The sequence below is a fragment of the Equus przewalskii genome, chromosome 1, assembly GCF_037783145.1.
Source record: "Equus przewalskii isolate Varuska chromosome 1, EquPr2, whole genome shotgun sequence".
In the NCBI taxonomy this organism is placed as follows: domain Eukaryota; kingdom Metazoa; phylum Chordata; class Mammalia; order Perissodactyla; family Equidae; genus Equus; species Equus przewalskii.
This window is the reverse complement of record NC_091831.1, coordinates 132520608-132538063: the sequence shown is the minus strand read 5'-3', so window position 1 is coordinate 132538063 and position 17456 is coordinate 132520608. Positions and strand designations below refer to the sequence as shown.

The window sequence follows — 17456 nt, the reverse complement described above, 5'->3', positions numbered from 1 at the left end:
ATTCATTTTTCTATTGTTTTTCTGTTTTCTATTTCATTGATTTGAACTCTATATTGTTTCCTTTTTTCTTGCTTGCTTTGATTTAGTTTGCCTTTCTTTTTCACGTTTCTTAAGGTGGAAGCTTAGGTAACTGGTTTGAGATTTTTCTTCTTTTCTGATAATGGTGTTTGAAGCTATGAAGTGTCTTCTAAGCACTTCTTTAGCTGTTTCCCAGGAATTTTGGTATGTTGTGTTTTTGTTTTCATTCAGTTGAAAATATTTTAAAATTTCCCCTGTGATTTCTTTTTTGGCACAAGTGTTATTTGTAGCATGTTGTTTAATTTCCAAGTGTTTGAGGTTGCCCCAAATTTATTTCTGTTGTGGATCTTTAATTTAATTCCATGTAGGCAGAGAACATATTTTATATAGTTTTAATCTCTTTAAATTTATTATCTCTTGTTTTATCAGTTAGTGAAATCTCCAACTCTTCTCATCGAGTTGTCTATTTCTCCTTTTGATTCTGTCAGTTTTTGCTTCATATATTTTGTGGCTCTGTTGTTAGGTGTGTATATATTTATAACTGTATATATCTTCCTGATGTATTGACCTTTTTGTCATTATAAAATGTCTCTCTTTGTCTCTAGTAATATTTCTTAAAGTCTGTTTTGTCTGATATTAATGTAGCTCTTCGGCCCTTTTATGGTACTGTTTGCATAGTGAGTTTCCTCTTTTTGATAACTCTCACTTAGGTTGTGCCTAAGTGAGGTACTAGTCTACCACATGGTTACCATCTTTCACTGTTCTTTTGAGGTTCTCATAAATATATCTTTACTAAGAACAGGGATTCACTCAGAATTATGTCCTAATTGAAGTACATTTGTCTTTAGGATTCTGGAATTTCTGGTCCATACTTAACGATGTTTTAAAAAAGCGCTGTGTGTTTGTTATTAAGAGGATGTAGCAGGTGCTTGTTGCTTCAGAGACTGATGGCATCCACTCCAATTTCCTTTGGTCACAGCAATTTGATTTCCTCTTGGGATTTACTTTTCTTCCGTTGGATACGGGCTAGATGGCTGTTAATCAGGGTGCCTCATCACCATTATAGCTATAGAGGATTGGAGTTCATAACTCAGACCAAAGCACTGAGATGCGCACCTCCTGGAACTTGACACCTGAGCAGCGTGCTCCACAGACTGGAAATGGCTGGAGCTCCCTCCCTGCAGCAGCTTGCCTTCAGGACACTGGCCTGTGGTTCCTTCTGCCTGGACCCTAGGAGATGCCTTTTGTGTCTTTTTTTGTCTGGATCCCGAGCTGCCCTGTTGATTGTGTGCACCTCTCCCCTATATCTTTCCAGTAAATTCCATTTTTTTCCCCTAAGTTAGCCAGAGTCAGGTTCAGTTACCTGCAATCAAAGAACTGTGATGACATCCAAGGCAACATAGAAAGTTTAAGAGATTGCTGTAGATAATTTAGTTGGTTTTGGAAGGTGGTGTCTAAGTTAGAATGATCTTTCCAGTTTTATATTTGAATGCTCAAGCAGTTTTATCCCAGAGACTGAGCAACTTGCTAACCCCAAGTTGGCACCTTCAGAAAATTGAAGAACCTCAACTTAAACATTTCAATTTTGAAAAGGATTAGAGGTAGATTAGGGGACTGATAGCCTTGCCACACCCAAATCTACAGAGGAAGGTAGATGAAGTCAAAGTGGTTGGGGATAAATGATGATTCTCGGGTTCCCAGCCCCTCAACCGATGGCAAAGAAGTGTGTTATACAAAAACACAAGCACCTCTGTGTTTCACGTTAGAAAATAGTGTGACCTCCCTATTCTTTCCATGCCCAACATTTCCCTGTGGGTACTCAGCTGGGTTCCCTTTGCTCATGTGGGCGATGGACAGACTAGAGACTGGAGCCAGTCTATTCCGGCATTACTGTCTTCAGGTAAAAGCAGAGTGTAACTCCACCCTTAGAAAACTCAGGACTTCAGTGTTTCTGTCAACGTCACAGGTGATAGTGCTTTAGCTGCAACTGTGGGATCTGGGGAATAATTTCTCCATTGGGAATTATTAGCTGCTAATATTAATAATTGCTGCTGCTAATTATTAGCTGCTATGTGCCAATCCAACCATCAGAACTGTTTTAAATATATAATTCTGACTGCAGCTGAGCCCTCAGTGCAGTTTAAGAGTTCCTTCGAAGACCCCCTGCCAGCCCCTCCAGTGCCTCGGTTCCCTTTCCCTTAATGCGTCTTGATCATCCGCCGCTTGCCACTGTTACCATAGCACTTACTGAAGACGATTGACGTTGTTTCTCTACAAGTCTGTTTCCCTTGATAGACTGTGAGCTCTTCAAAAAGAAAGGAACCTTGTCTTACTCATCTTTGTATTGATGGTATTTTGCTCCAAACATTGTGCTAGACAATGGCTATTCAGCTATTCTTTGCTTTCTGAGTATTTCTACCCCCACAGGAAGAATTTCTTCATGAAACCAGGTAATGCTAGCTTTAGTTCTCACTGAGTTCTCCTCTGCCCCAGCACTCGTCTAATGTGAGTTCATTGAATTGCTTAGACAGAGTCATTAGCAAACATACCTAGGAATCCAAAGTCATCAATCGTTTAGGCTTTCACTAATTATTTTTCTTTAAGATGTGATTTTAACACAGTTTTTCTTTAATGTGTTTCTTTAAAATGATTTTTCAAACCATTTACAGTCCAGTGAGTTTCAAAGTAATTCAATTCTGCTGTTTTTCCATCTGAAACACATTTTATGTAATGATTATTCTTGCCTAACCAGACAGCGCTCTTTCCCATTTACATATATTTTTGGAATGTGCAGTTTTGCGAATGAAAAGATGATTTCCATTGTAGAGAGGGAACACTGAGTAAAATCTAATTCTGGTAAAAAATTTACTTTGCATATGTGAGCATTTACTTTTTTATGACTGGTGATGACTATATATCATTATAAAGTAACAGAAGGAAGTTTGGAAGTTTAATAGACTCTGATATGAAATGCTAATTGTATGGTTTTATATATTTTGTGAGCCTAAGCATGTTTACCCAAACATAACCAAAATTAGGATGCTTGATGAGACATCTGAATTGCCACATTGTAGCGAAACTTTTTAAAAATGAAATCATGGTGTAGATTAAAATTGTAGAAGTACTAAAAGGAAGTCTTTATTTATCAGTGACATAAAATTGGGAGGGTGGGTTATGCAAAGGCATATTTGCATATTTAAAGAGGTGTGAAGATATTCAGATTATATTTAAGTGTTGTGAAAGGCATATTTTTTGTCTGTAGATTCTTTTTTTTTTTTCTCTTCTTCCCAAAGCCCCCAGTACATAGTTGTATATCTTAGTTGTGAGTGCCTCTGGTTGTGCTATGTGGTACACCCCCTCAGCGTGGCCTGATGAGCAGTGCCATGTCCTGGCCCAGGATCCGAACTGGTGAAACCCCGGGCTGCCAAAGTGGGGCGGGTGAACTTAAACACTCGGCCACAGGGCCGGCCCCTCTCTGTGGATTCTTAATGAATTTCTTCTGTAAATTGCTTGGTCTTAAAATTATTTTTATTAAGGTTTACACTTGTTTTTCAGCTCACTCAGTAAAATTGTACTGGGTATTTGTTTTGTAAAAATCTGTGCCTGCAGGTGACTTTGTTTCTCAAAAGTAAAGCTGAAGCCATTCTCAACATGTAAAGGCCACTCCAGGTTCCAGATAGAGCTAATCAAATTGTGATGTATTAATACTATATCTTGGTAAATTTGCCTCAATAAGTCTTTATGATTGTCTATGATGTGGCTCTGCACACAGTTATGTGCAGGAAGAAAAGTAAAATATTTTGTCAAACCACTAGCCTATATGATCCTCAAGAGTTAGAACTGAGTCTTACTTTTTCTACTTTTAGCACCTACCGCAGGGTGTGGTACATAGTAGGAGCTCAGTAAATGTTTCACAATCAAACGCTCTGGGTCCTTGGCCCTTCCAGAGCCCTGTAATTACTGCCCATGTTCTATCAACAGATTCCATCAAAACAGATGACTGTTGTGTACTAGTATACAGTAGGTGCTTGATAAATGTTGAATGAAAGAATCTATTGTTTTAATATATCTGCATCCATCGTTTCCATTCACAGTTTGCCTTGCAATATGGAGTATGTTATCAATTATTTATTCCTCAGAAACTTTCCACAAATTGTTGTCATCATTATAAACTTAGAAGAGGTAATGTAGTCAACTATGTATTATACATGTCTGGATTATCCATGTTGTCTTTCATTTAAGCTGTATCAATCCCTGGAACCAAATCCTGGTAAGCACTCCATGGCCGTTTTGTTGGTAGTGAGCTTTTCCTTCCATGCCAGTTTGATGGCTTCAGGAAGTTGTTGGGACCCCCATATCCTCTTAGAGCTTTCACAGTGTCTCTGGCCTTTGGGGAACCAGGCAGTGGGGTCTGCTACCTGGCTGGTCAGAATCTGCAGACCTCCTCCTGGTTGCCATTTGCTCAGGCTTCATAATGTTCCTCTCGCTTAGGGCTGTGGTTTTGACCTACTTGAGTTATGGGAAATTGTATCAAGCCCTCATCTAATTGACTAGATTATACATAATTTGCTAGTTTAATAATTTGCAAATGGGCCATGAAGAGTTTTCTGAGCTCAAGTGAGGCGTGCAGAGTCGGGTTTTATTAGCGTGTCAAAGCAGAAGAATAGACAATGATGTTAACATACACTGTGGTTGGATGGACAGACAGGAACTCAGTTCACTGTGCATCCAGCATGGTCAGCGAGGGGAGTCTTGGTTAGTAGACTTCATGTATTGTACCTAAAAGGGGAACTTCAGCCTGCAGCTAAGCAATCCTTGTCCCATTGGAACAGGTCTATGAGCAGAGGGACTTTGGTGATTATCATCTGTGTTAGTCAGGGTTCTCCAGAGAAACAGAACCAATGGGATATTATATGTTATAAGGTATAGGCTCACATGATTATGGAGCTCAGAAGTCCCACCATCTGCCGTCTGCAAGCTGGAGACCCAGGAAAGCTGGTGGTGTAGTTCAAAGGCCTGAGAGCCAAAGAGCCGATAGTGTAGTTTTCAGTCTGGGTCTGAAGACCTGAGAACCAGGAGGGCTGGTGGCAGGAGATCAGTGGCCCAGCTCTGTCAGGCAGAAAGCGAATTGCACCTTCCTCCTCCTTTTTGTTCTATTCTGGCCCTCAGTGGATGGGATGATGCTCACTGGCATTGTGAAGGGCGGTCTGTTTTACCCAGCCCATCACTTCAAATGCTAAACTCTTCCAGAAACGCCCTCATGAACACAACCAGAAATAACGTTTAACCTGCTTCCTGGGCATCCCATGGCCCAGTCAAATTGAAATATAATTAACCATCACATTATCCAAGTTTATTTTGTTTCAACTCTACCCACTAGACTTGGCTTGTCATGTGGCTTGACTTTAGGGAGAGAAGACAGTGAATTGAATGGAATTTGAGTATTTGTTCCGTTCGGTTGATAGAGGTTTTTCAAAGTAAGTTAACGAATTGGTGTTCTGGTGTCTGCCCTTGGCACCAGTACATTTTAGCTTGTCTGAGTCCATCTTTGAGGACCTGATCACCTCTAGGCACCCGCTAGGTGTAGTCTCTGCACCTTCACTGTAGAAGACAAGATCCTGGAATGTGGAGCTAAATTAATTGATAAATTAGTCAGCCACCTGCTGGGAGCCGGCATTGTTGGAGGTACTGGGGCTGCAGTAGTGACCCAGGCCGGCAAGGCCCCTGCGCTTCGGCCTGCTGCACATTCTGATGGGTTTACAGGAGTCAACACTGAGTAACCAGGGTAATCTCAGCCTAAGTCAAGTGCTCTGATAAGACAATATGATGGAGAGTGATTGTGGGGCTATTTTAGGAAAGGCAGTGGGAGTGTAAGGTGACATGTGAACTGAGACTGGAATGACAGAGGGACCGGCGAAGCCAAGGTGGTGGTATAGGGGGAGGAGACACACAGGGAAGAGAACATTTCAGACAGAGGGAACTGCAGGTTCCCAGTCCCTAAGCAGGAAGCAGTTTGACATGTTTGAGGAGCAGAAAGAGGACCGATGGGACTGGAGAGTCATGAGCCGGGGGGATAGGACCAGACCATAAGCCTTGAAGGCTGTGGTGGGAAGTTTCGAGTTTGGAAGTGGGAAGCCATTGTTTTGTTTTAAGCAAAGGAATTGAAGTAATTCAGTCACACTCTTGGTGCTGGGGCTACGTTTGTGAATAAAAATCCTTGCCCTCCTGTTGCTTACAGACAGATTAGTGTTTTAGAAAGATCATTCTGGCTACTGCATGGAGAAGGGAAACAGGTTGGGGGCGAAGTGACTGTGGCTGGGATGAGGGGAGTCAAGTGGAGATGGAGAGAAGTAGATGAATTCTGGATCTGTTTCGGAGGCAGAGTTGACAGGACTTCCTGCATGTGGGAGGTGGAGAGACTTCTGTTTGGGACTCGGCAAACTTTAGGGGCCCATGGAATGTCCAGGTGGAAATGCCAAGAGGGCACTTTGATACATGAGGTTGCAGCTGGGGGAGTTTGAATTCATAGTGTGGAGATGAAAAAACCATGTAGGGAGTTACTATCTTCTAAGGAAGGCCCTGCCCTGCTCACTTGGGCCTTTCTCAAGGTCATAGTGGAGGTGCGCTTTCATTTCCGAATCCTCAGAAATCCAGGTTGAGTTGGAGAAGGAGAAACATGGGATCATTTCCTTCCTGGTTGTTCCTCGGACACGCCAGTGTGTCTGGGTGGGTGAGGTCCCCGGGTTCTCACTACCTTTGCATGAACAGCGTGATGTAGGGCTGGGGTAGGGGGTGCGTGCATTTCCTACTGTCTTTGGGAAGGGGATTCTATAAAGACCGTGTCTTAGAAACAGTAAATGAAGACTTGAGACATGGCTTTGTCAAGGTGGCTGGCCTCTTCTCTGCTCAGGTGAAACATGTGACTGCCTGGGCTTGGGCCATGCACTTGCTACCCTCTAGTCTTTCCTGCAGCCGCTGAGCTCTGTGACAGCAGGCCTAGTGCACAGCACACAGTAGGCATGCAGAGAACAGTTTCTTGAATTGAATTGACAATAATGGAGAGCTGATGATCTATTTAGGGGTGCAACCTTTTTAAAGGAAACACATCATGATGATAGATTGTTCCAAAATGAGGAATTAGGGAACATTACTGGCTTTCCAGAGGGATTGTTTTTCTAAGGCTTCATGCTAGAATTTCTTTAAATAGTAAGCTCTCTAAAGCCTTCTGTTTTCACATAACTCTTCAGTAACATGAATATTGTGTTAAGCTCAGATATAATTCTTTTCTGTGTTATGCAAAGAAAGCTCTTCTAATACAATATCTTATTCATCTGCATAAGAATTCTGAGAATTAAATGAGCTTTTTTTATTTCTAAGCATTAAAACAGACACACACACACTTTTTTTTTTTCCTGGTTATAAAAGTAATGTAAGCCCATTGGAAAACACAAAAAAGAGGAATCAACCATAATCGTACCCTAGACACAAGCAAAACGTTAATATTCTAGTATTATTTTATGTGTATCTTATACACAACTGGAATCATCCTGTATGTTTATTTTGTGCCCTTTCTTTTTGCTTAATATTAGATTGTAAACATTTTCCCTTGGTGTTTTGGGGTTTTTTTTTGGGAGGAAGATTGGCCTCGAGCTAACATCCATTACCAATCTTCCTCTTTTTGCTTGAGGAAGACTGCCACTGAGCTAACATCTGTGCCCATCTTCCTCTATTTTATGTGGGATGCTGCCACAGCGTGGATTGACCAGTAGTGCTAGGTCCACGCCTGGGATCTGAACCTGTGAACCCCAGGCCACCAAAGCAGAGCGTGTGAACTTAACCACTAGGCAAACGCGTGGGACCCCATTTTCTCTTTTTTTAAAAGCCCTCTGTGAACCTCTTACTGGTTGCATAATAGTATACCATGTAGATGCCTTTAAAATACTTGGTGTGTATATTGTACTATGAAGACATCTTTGTGCGTACATTTGGTCATTTTTCTCACTATTTTCTTTAAGATTAATTCCAAGAACTAGAGTTACTGGGTCACAGATTATGACCATTATGAACATATTTTGATGGAACGCGCTCCAGAAAGATGTATCAGGAAGGGCCAACTGTGCATTTCTTATTTTTAATATGCATTTTAGGATTATAAGTTAAAAATAATTGTGTCTTTAATAGATGAAAATGGTGTGATTTTTAAAATTTTAATTTTAAATAGACTTCATTTTTTTAGAGCAGTTATAGGTTCATAGCAAAACTGAGCAGAAAGCAGAGTTCCCATGTCCTCTCTGTCCCCACACAGGCCCAGCCTCCCCCACGATCAACATCCACACCACAGTGGTACATTATCATGGTATGATTTTCATTTCCTGTTTCTTTGCTTACTAGAAAGGTTGACCCTTTCAAAAAATGTGATGTTTAATTATTTTTAACGCCTCTTTTGTGAATTGCTGTTCATTTTATTTGCTTAGTGATTTTTTGATTGAGAAACAACTCAAATGAAATAAGATTGATTATAGTGTTTGTCGTTTCTACAATGTCTAATGCTGTGTTTCTCCCGGAGTGGTCTGTGGACCATGAGCATCCACATTTCTGGGCCCATTCCTTAGCTTTGTTTCCCTGGGGGTGGGGCCCAGGAATCTTTACGCACACCCCAAGGATATTTGGAAACCCCTGGTCTTAAGCCTTATTATAAACAAAGGTTTGAAGCATCACATACAAAAAAATATAAGTATTACTTTTTATTAACTATAGCTAATAAGTGTTACTTCCTATTAAAAGAGAAAAAGAACACCAGTGCCTTTTCATCAGTGGGAGAGTGTCAGAACCTGATTAGTCAGACCTGAAGTTTTCTTACAAGATTGCATTCCGATGACTAACATTTTGTCATTCACAGGTGATTGTAACTGGTTTGCAGTCTTCATAATGCAGCAGGTTCATTCAGAAAAAGCTGGAAACTACAGCAAATAACAGATAGGTCTAGCAGTTCCCAATTCCTTTCAATGAAATATATTTTTTTACTGTCACTGTCACTCCATCTATAGTGGCTCCAACCAGGTTTCCAGTAAGGAAACCACAGAATGCTCACATGGCTAATTTCTGCTTTTTCCAGGAAGTTTGAAAATCCTAAAAACTGTATGTAAGTGCAATTTTTTGCATGTATGTTATGCTGGAAAAAAATAGTTGAGAAAAGGAAGCACAAAAACAATTTATGTAAGCATAATTACATTGTTTCCAATAGGACTTTCTTGTTCATTTGCAAATTGAACTACAAATTTTCAGTATATCAGAAATCAGCAAATTTCTAGAAATAGATACAAACAAATAGGTACACATGAATTTATCCCTAAGAAACCCCTCGATTGGTGCAGGAGGTGGTTTGGTGTGCCTGCCTCGCAATTCCAGTGCCACCTTCCTCAACAGCTGGGATAGGCTGCCAGGAAGGCCCGGGGGAGCCAGCAGTGGCCTGGCCGGGGAGACCTGGGAGTGAGGTCATGGACATCGTTGTTTAGGAGTCAGAGAGGAAAGCCAGTCTCCTCCCTCACAGAGGCAGTAGAGGTGGGCCATGTCCCCATGGCCCCCAGGGGGAGGGCTGTGGAGAGCAGGATCAGAGGCTTCCTCTGGGCGCCTCACCTGAAGACTGGCTGCACCTCCAGCTCATCAGCCCCTTTCACTACACTCAGGACCACCTGCTTAATCTCACTCCAGTGAGCAGAGAAGAAAAAGAAACATCCCACCTACGCACATCCAAAGCCAGAGGGACGAAGAAAAAGCACAGCCCTTAGAACAGGCCCAGAGGAAATAGGAAACAGGTGGACCTTGAAGGAAAAAGAATTGGGACGTGCTATGGACCGAATGTTTGTGTGCCTCTCCAAATTCCTATGTTGAAGCTCTAACCCACAATGTGATGGTATTTGGAGTGAGGCCTTTGGGTGGTAATTGAGGTCATGAGGGTGGGGCCCCCGTGATGGGATTACTGCCCTTCTGGGAAGACAAAGAGAGACCAGAGCTGCTTTTCTCCATCATGTGAGGACACAGTGAGGAGGCAGCCATCTGCGAGCTGGGAAGGGGCCCTCACTAGAATCCAACCCTGATCTCAGACTTCCCGGCCTTCAGAACTGTGGGAAATACATGTTCACGGGTGATAAGCCGGTCCGTCTGTGGTGTGTCACTATAGCAGCCCTCGCTGACTAAGAGCGTTTAAGAAGATCCACTATAACATAAAATTTCTTCCTTGAACTCAAATTTTTAAAAGTGAGTAGATGAACTAGAGGCAAGGATGGTTACTTTTAGGACTTGACTTAAATGCCCGCAAGACAAAGTAGAACAAATGCTGAAGCATCAGAGCCAAATACGAGGAGAGAGAAACCATGAGGGAAAAGATGGAAGACTTGGAGGACAGATCCAGGACGCTCAATGCGTGAATAATAGGAGTTCCAGAGAGAGAAAGAAACAGATGAAGAAGAAACAACAGTTACATAGAAGGAGCAAATTTATGCAAGTTGAAGAAAAATCTGAGCTTACAGATTGAAAAGTTCACTGAGTTCCAGGTAAAATTGAATTAAAAGTGAAAAGAAGATCCACAGTGACGTCCACAGTCATACGCTTCGTAACAAGATTTTGGTGAAATGAAAGACCACATTTACTATGGTGGTCCCATAAGGTTAGTACCATATGGTCTAGGTGTGTAGCAAGCTATACCGTCTAGATTTGTGTAAGTGCACTCTGTGATGTTCGCACAACGATGAAATCACCGACGACACATTTCTCAGAATGTGGCCCCATCGTTAAGTGGCACATGATTTATTCTGATAAAACTCCTGAACTCCAAAGATGAAGAAAAAGCCTTACAAGCTTCTAGGCATAATGAACCACGGTACTTACAGAGGAAGACGCATCACACTTTCTGTCGGCCTCAAAGTTCACTGGGAGGAAAGGCCTTTAGGTGAAGAATTCTCTACCCTTTCATATCACCCAGCCTTCAGGGTAAGGAAAGGAACCAACATGGCAGGGATTCAGACAGTCGTTCATCCACGTGCCTGATCCGAGGAAAATCCTAGAGAAACGACTCTAATCAAAACACCATGAGTGTGCACAGAGACCCTGTGATAGGAGAAAATGACAAGGAGAAGCACAAGGGTAATCAGTGATTCCTAAAGAAAGACCGATGTCATTTCATGTAAATGAATGTCGAGAAGTGCCTGGGACTGGTAATGAGTGCTAAAAAGGAAAAAAAAAACCATTGAAGTAGAAGAGACATTCTACAAGCAAAATTCTAATTATAGCCCAACCAAAAGTATGAGTTATTATAACAAAGCCTAGTTTGGGTGGGGAAAGGGCAAGAGGGAGAAAAGTAAAATCCTCCCAAATAAGTCCCCCGGGGTTGCAGGGTGAAGGAGGGCGGAGGTGAGGTGTGCTGAGCGTCTCCTGTGGAGGAGAGGGCGAGCTGTGCAAGAAGAGGGCCAGGAATAGACGTGTGCTTGGGTGTGAATGCTGGGAAAGGGAAGGTAGCCATTCATGGAATAGCAATGTCCGGGAACATTCCCCACTTAACAAGGGGAGAAACCGCAAGGAATGGTAACCTGATTCAACCGGTCAAAATAAAGAAGGAAGGAAACAGCGACAACAAAAAGCAACATACATTGAAAACATACAGTGGGATGAAAGGACGAATGGAAACACACAAAGCAGCGTGGTGTCCTGAGGGAGAGCACAGTCTATGGAGCCAGACCCCCTGGCTCAAATCGCAGCTCCATCACTGACTGACTGTGGCTTTTGGCAAGTTGCTTAATGGCTTAGAGATTTCACCACCTGTGAAATGGGCAAGTAATATACCTCCTTCAAGGGGGGTTGTGGGGATTAAATGAGTTAACGTACGGGAAGCACTTAGAACAGGGGCTGGTGTCCAGTGAGACCAAGCAAATGTTTGCTTTATTATGTATAAAAGAGTAGCAATATTCCTATTAGATAAAGTGAAACTTAGTATTAAAAGTACTAGATCAGATGAAGAAGGTTATTATATAATGGTAATAATAGTCACTTTTATCACAAGTCCATATGTGCCACATAGAATGGCAGTTAAATATCTAAAGTAAAGAGTATTGAAAATACAAGGAGAGCTTAATGAAAATATTTCACAGTGGGCGAATTCATGATACCTCTTTCAGAGCCAGAGAGATGTAGTGGACAAAAGTAAATCAGACCGAGGAAAAATGAATAATGGGATCAGCAGACTCAATTTAATAGGCACTGTCGAACTTTTTATTCCTCAGATAATTTTTTGCATGACTATGGCACATTTTAAAAAATTAGTCACGTGCCACAAAGCAAACCTTAATACATTCAAAAAGTTAAATATTTTACAGATCACATTTTTTGATCATGAGAGATAAATAATAAAAAGTACCAAAAAATCCTTAACTGCTTGAAAATGAAGAAACATAATTCTAAGTAACCCTTGGATACCTGGATATCCTTAGATCAAAGAGGAATTCAAAACCAAAATTAAAACAGTAACAAAGACAACACTTCTGGGGCCAGCCGGGTGGCGCAGCAGTTAAGTGTGCACATTCTGCTTTGGTGGCCTGGGTTTGCTGGTTCGGATCCTGGGTGTGGACCTATACACCGCTTATCAAGCCATGCTGGGGCAGGCATCCCATGTATAAAGTAGAGGAAGGTGGGCACGGATGTTAGCTCAGGGCCAGTCTTCCTCAGCAAAAAGAGGAAGATTGGCAGTAGTTAGCTCAGGGCTAATCTTCCTCAAAAAAAAAAAACAAAAACCCCAGCCTGGAGTGGTGGAAAGAGCTCTGAGCTGCACCCCGAGAGTCCAGGGGCCTCGTTGGAGCTTTGCCTCTTCCTGCAGGGGGACCTCCATCAAGTCACTAGTCATGGAGTCTCTGTGTTTTTATTGGTAAATGAAGGGACTTGGTCCCGGCGTGATCCCTGCTTCTCTGGGCCTGTGTGTATCAGGTGACTGTTAAAAAGGAGCTGCTTATGAAAGGAGTAAAGCATCCTTCTCTTTGCCAAGAGTATAATATGCTTTTGTGGGAGCGTGTACATTCTCAGATGACTCCCCTGGTGATTGTTTGTGTTGTCCAGGTCCTGCAGGAGCAGATCCGTGCCCGGGACAACATTAGCTACGGAACGAATTCTGCCTTAAAGACTCTGGAGATGCGTCAGCTCTCTGGTTTGGGAGATCTTCGAGGAAGAGTGGCGAGGTAGGTGGGCGAATGGTTGGGGCTCTCCTCCTCAAAAAGGACGCTGGCCTCAACTCCATTTCAGTGGGGAATTTATTCGTGAAGCCCCAGGCAAATGCCTCGCAGTGTTAGCCCATCCCTTTCTCAGCCCATGAGCTCGAACGGTGGAAGTTAGACCCAAGGGTGGATGTGCCACGATTCCTCGTGTTTCTGCGCTTGGAGTTGTGTTTGTGGAAAGAACCGATGGGAGAGCCCAGCTGACCCGTGCAATGTGGTAGGGCCATACTACGTTTGTTGAATCCAGTAATACAAAGTTGAGCCTTATATTTTGCGTGTCTTTTTAAAAATTTTTTTTTTTTTGTAATTCATTTTGAATTTACTTTTCTGAAAGTATTGGTCCGTGATAGACTGGAAATTTTGCTTTCCAATGACAAATGTGGTTCTAGCCCCTCACCATTCAAAGCGTGCCCGGCGGACCCACAGCATCCGCGTCACCAGGACTGTTAGAGATGCACCATCTCTAAGGCATTTCTGGGCCTCTCCTGCCCTCTGCTGCTGGTAAGGGTCAAGCGCATGTCTACGGGGAGCTGTGGAGCAGAAGGCAATTCCAGTCAGCCTGAGATGAAATGAGGGTGGTCTGCCAGGGCTGGGAGTGGGAGAGGGAACAGGGACCCACAGGGTCCAAGGCCTGGTCGGAGCAGAGAGGGGGAATGTTGGGGGTATTTGTGCAGACAGCTCTTGAAGGGCCTCGAATGCTGGGCATGTGTGTTCGGGTCTGCCGGGTGAGCATCAGTCTGACAGCAGAGGGCTCCATGGATTGAATGGAGCCTGCTTGACACTCTTCTGTGGTTTTCTGTCCTCATCCGAGTGAACTGCAGTCTCCCTAGTACGACTCTTGGTGTCAGAAACCTTGCTGACCTCTCCTCCTTTCTCTGCCTTGGGACTACCTTTCAGCAGCGATCAGCTGCTTGTTACTCCCTGAATGGGCCGTGCTCTCCTATCTCTATGCCTTTGCACATGCTGTTCTTGTTCTCAGCATGCTTGTCCCCTTCTTTTCTAACTTCTAGTCAGCCTTTAAAATTCAGCTCAACTGTCACCTCCTCCAGGAAGTCTTCCCTGATACCCCACTCTCCTGAGCATCCTAAGCCTTCTCTGTTCTATTGAATCTCTCTGTCGTCTTCACTGCCTTGGAGTGGAGTACCATCTTTTATTTTTGTAGCCCAAATGTCTGGAACAGTCTCTGGAAAACAGTAGGTATTCAATAAACGTTTGTTGGATGAACTGAGGATCTGGGAAATCACTGTAATAGGACGGAAGCAACTTGAAACCTTCTTGTGGAGATTGGGTTAGAAGAAACCCCAGCTCTGTTCTACCTCCCAGAGCGGTGGGGAGTTAGGAGAGCTGTAGAGCTGCAGGCAGAGCAGCGACTTCGGCAGAGCCCCCAGGATCCTCCTAGTCAGCGGAGTGGCGGTGAAGATTAAGGGAGGCCGTAGGTGTGAGAGCATCAGTGCCGTGCCCGCAACGGAGCCGGCATACAGCACGTGGGAGCTGTTGTTATATCTCAGGGCAGCAGCGGTGAAATTACAAAATACAGAAATTATTTTGAAATACCTTCAGGAATTTACCTTTTTCTTCTGCAGTTTCTTAACTTCTCTGCCCAGCTTGTTCTGTAACAAATGCTTTAACTCTGAAACAATCAAAATCGTTTGTTGTGAGCACCACGTGGTTTTGCTTTATTTCGTGGCTATATTCATCTTTCCCTTGGAATGTGAATGAGACTTGCCATGTTGAAATAAACTAGTGTGAAAATAAAAATTGGGGGCAAAATTTTGGCTTTCTTGCATTGCTGAGGTTGTATGGAAGGAGTGTGAACTTTCTAAGTGATATTCTTCAGTTACTAGGCTGCCGTACGATTTGAAGTGTTATTTCACAGTGTTGATGGATCCGTGGGGGATGGAGATGGTGGGAGTACCAGTTGGCCCTGATCCTCCCCTGGAGACCAGCTCGGAAGGGCAGGTTCTCCTCGGCGGGGAGAGACACGCTCCCGAGTCAGCACAGCACGCCCTACGCAGGACTTGCTCACAGAGCTTCCAGCTGCCCCCAAAGCAGAACTCATGGAGTTTAGCTTTCCTGTTCCTGCTGGAACATTGTTTGGCTTCTTGACTTTTCCAAGACTCAGCAGCCAAATCCACTTTCCTCTGTGAGGTCTGTGCGTGGTGTCAGAGCCTTAGAGGAGAAATCTCTGTGTACTGAGGCAGGTGCACAAGCTCCCTCAAGGTAAGCAAGTCCAGGAGCAAAGGAAAAAATAAAGATAAATTGGACATCATCAGATTAAAACTTTGGGGCTATTATAAATAATGCTGTTATGAACATTCACATACAAGTTTTTATGGGGTCACGTGTTTTCATTTGTCTTGAATGTATAAACCTAGGAGTGCACTGGTTGAGTAATAGGGTACCTCTGTGTTTAACCTTCTGAGGAACACACAGCCAGACTGTGTTCCAAAGCACCCGCACCATTTTACGTTGCCAGCAGCCGTCTGTGGGTCTGATGTCTCCAAATCCTCACCAACGCTGTTTATCTGTCTTTTTGGTTATAGTCAACCTAGTGGGTGTGAAGTGGTATCTTGTGGTTTTGATTTGCATTTCCCTAATGACTAATGGTGTTGAACATCATTTGATGTGCTTCTTGGTCATTTGTATATCTTCTCTGGAGAATGGTTTATACAGATCCTTTGCCCATTTTCTTTTTAAAGTTTATTTTTTATTTTATTTTATTTTTTTGGTGTGGAAGATTGGCCCTGAGCTAACACTTGTTGCCAATCTGCCTCTTTTTGCTTCAGGAAGAGTGGCCCTGAGCTAATATCTGTGTCCATCTTCCTCTCTTTTGTCTGTGGGTCACTACCACAGCACGGCTTGATGAGTGATGTGTATGTCTGCGCCTGGGATCCGAACCCGGGCTGCTGAAGCAGAGCATGCCAAAGTTAACCACTACATCACTGGCCTGGCCCCATGCCCACTTTTAGATTGAGTCTTTTTATTATTGAGTTGTAGAAGTTCTTTATATATTCTGGACACAATTCTCTTATCAGATATCTGACTTGAAAAGATTTTCCCCTGTTTTAAGGGTTTTCTTTTCATTTTCTTGATTGGGTTTATTTGTTCCTTTTGAAATAATAATTTCTTTCTCTTTATTGACATTCTCTATTTGATCAGACACTGTCCTTACACCTTCCTCTACTTTGCAAAGTGTGTTTCCTTTATTTCTTTAATCATCCTGTATTTATAATGGCTGCCTGGATGTCTTTGTGGTTTAAATCTGATATCTGTTCCCTCTCATAGGCAGTTTCTTTTGCTTGCTTTTTCCCCTGTGTTTAGTTCACATTTTCCTGGTTCTTTGAGTGTCTCATAATTTTTGTTAAAAACCGGGCATTTTAGGTAGTATATTGTAGCAATCCTGCATACTGATGCCCCAGGCTTGTTTTTGCTGTTCGTTTAGCGACTTGGCTGGACTATTTTGGGGATGTCTACTTTCCACGCAACATGAAGCCTCTGCTGTCACCACTCAGAGGGTGATCAGGCACCCTGCGATGGTAGTTTTTCCAGCAGGGCTCTCTTTGACTGTCTCTGTCTCTGATCTTTTATTAAGCTGTCTGTCCCTGTCGGTATCACCCCCAAATCTTGGGCTCCACTGATTGCTGGCAATTTGCTCTGCTGTTTTTTGACAATGCCTTGGGACATAAATTGCTCTGGAGTCTGGTTCAATTAAATTATTACCAGCACTAAGGGCTTGATGATGTATATATACAATAATTATGTATACATGTGTGTATACATACATATAATGTGGAAGATGAGTAACTTAATGATTTAAATGTCATTGCCTTCAGTGTACTATGCCACCGTGTCACAAGCTGTAAGAGAAGTTCTGCTTAAGCATGTTGCCCAAGTCGTGTCTGTTGCTAGACCTTTGAGACTCTCTTGCTGGACTTCTGACCACCTCCCTGCCATCACTGATCTAACAGCCAAGGGGTAGAGTCATTCTGCAGCCTGATGGCTACAACCAAGAACTATATCTGGGAGCTAACAGCCGCCCAAAGATCTGGAGGGAAAATTTGGAATGAGTCCATTTGTTGGTTCATTTATAATATAACATTAGGATGAAGTAGGATAAGTGGTTAGAGTCATTGCAAATTCTTCTTTGTCCAAAGCTGTCGTGCCGTTCATGCAGCGATATTA

At 42.9% G+C, this 17456-nt stretch overlaps 1 protein-coding gene across 4 annotated transcripts in view; it reads left to right on the top strand.

Annotated features, from left to right (window-relative positions):
- FAM81A (family with sequence similarity 81 member A) overlaps positions 1-17456 on the top strand; it is a 63000-nt gene that overhangs the window by 21630 nt on the left and 23914 nt on the right. For all 4 annotated transcript variants that reach the window (XM_070623718.1, XM_070623706.1, XM_070623712.1 and 1 more), the window contains exon 4: positions 13120-13238. In XM_070623718.1, coding sequence (XP_070479819.1) covers positions 13120-13238 — 119 coding nt within the window. The remainder of the gene's footprint in view (positions 1-13119; positions 13239-17456) is intronic.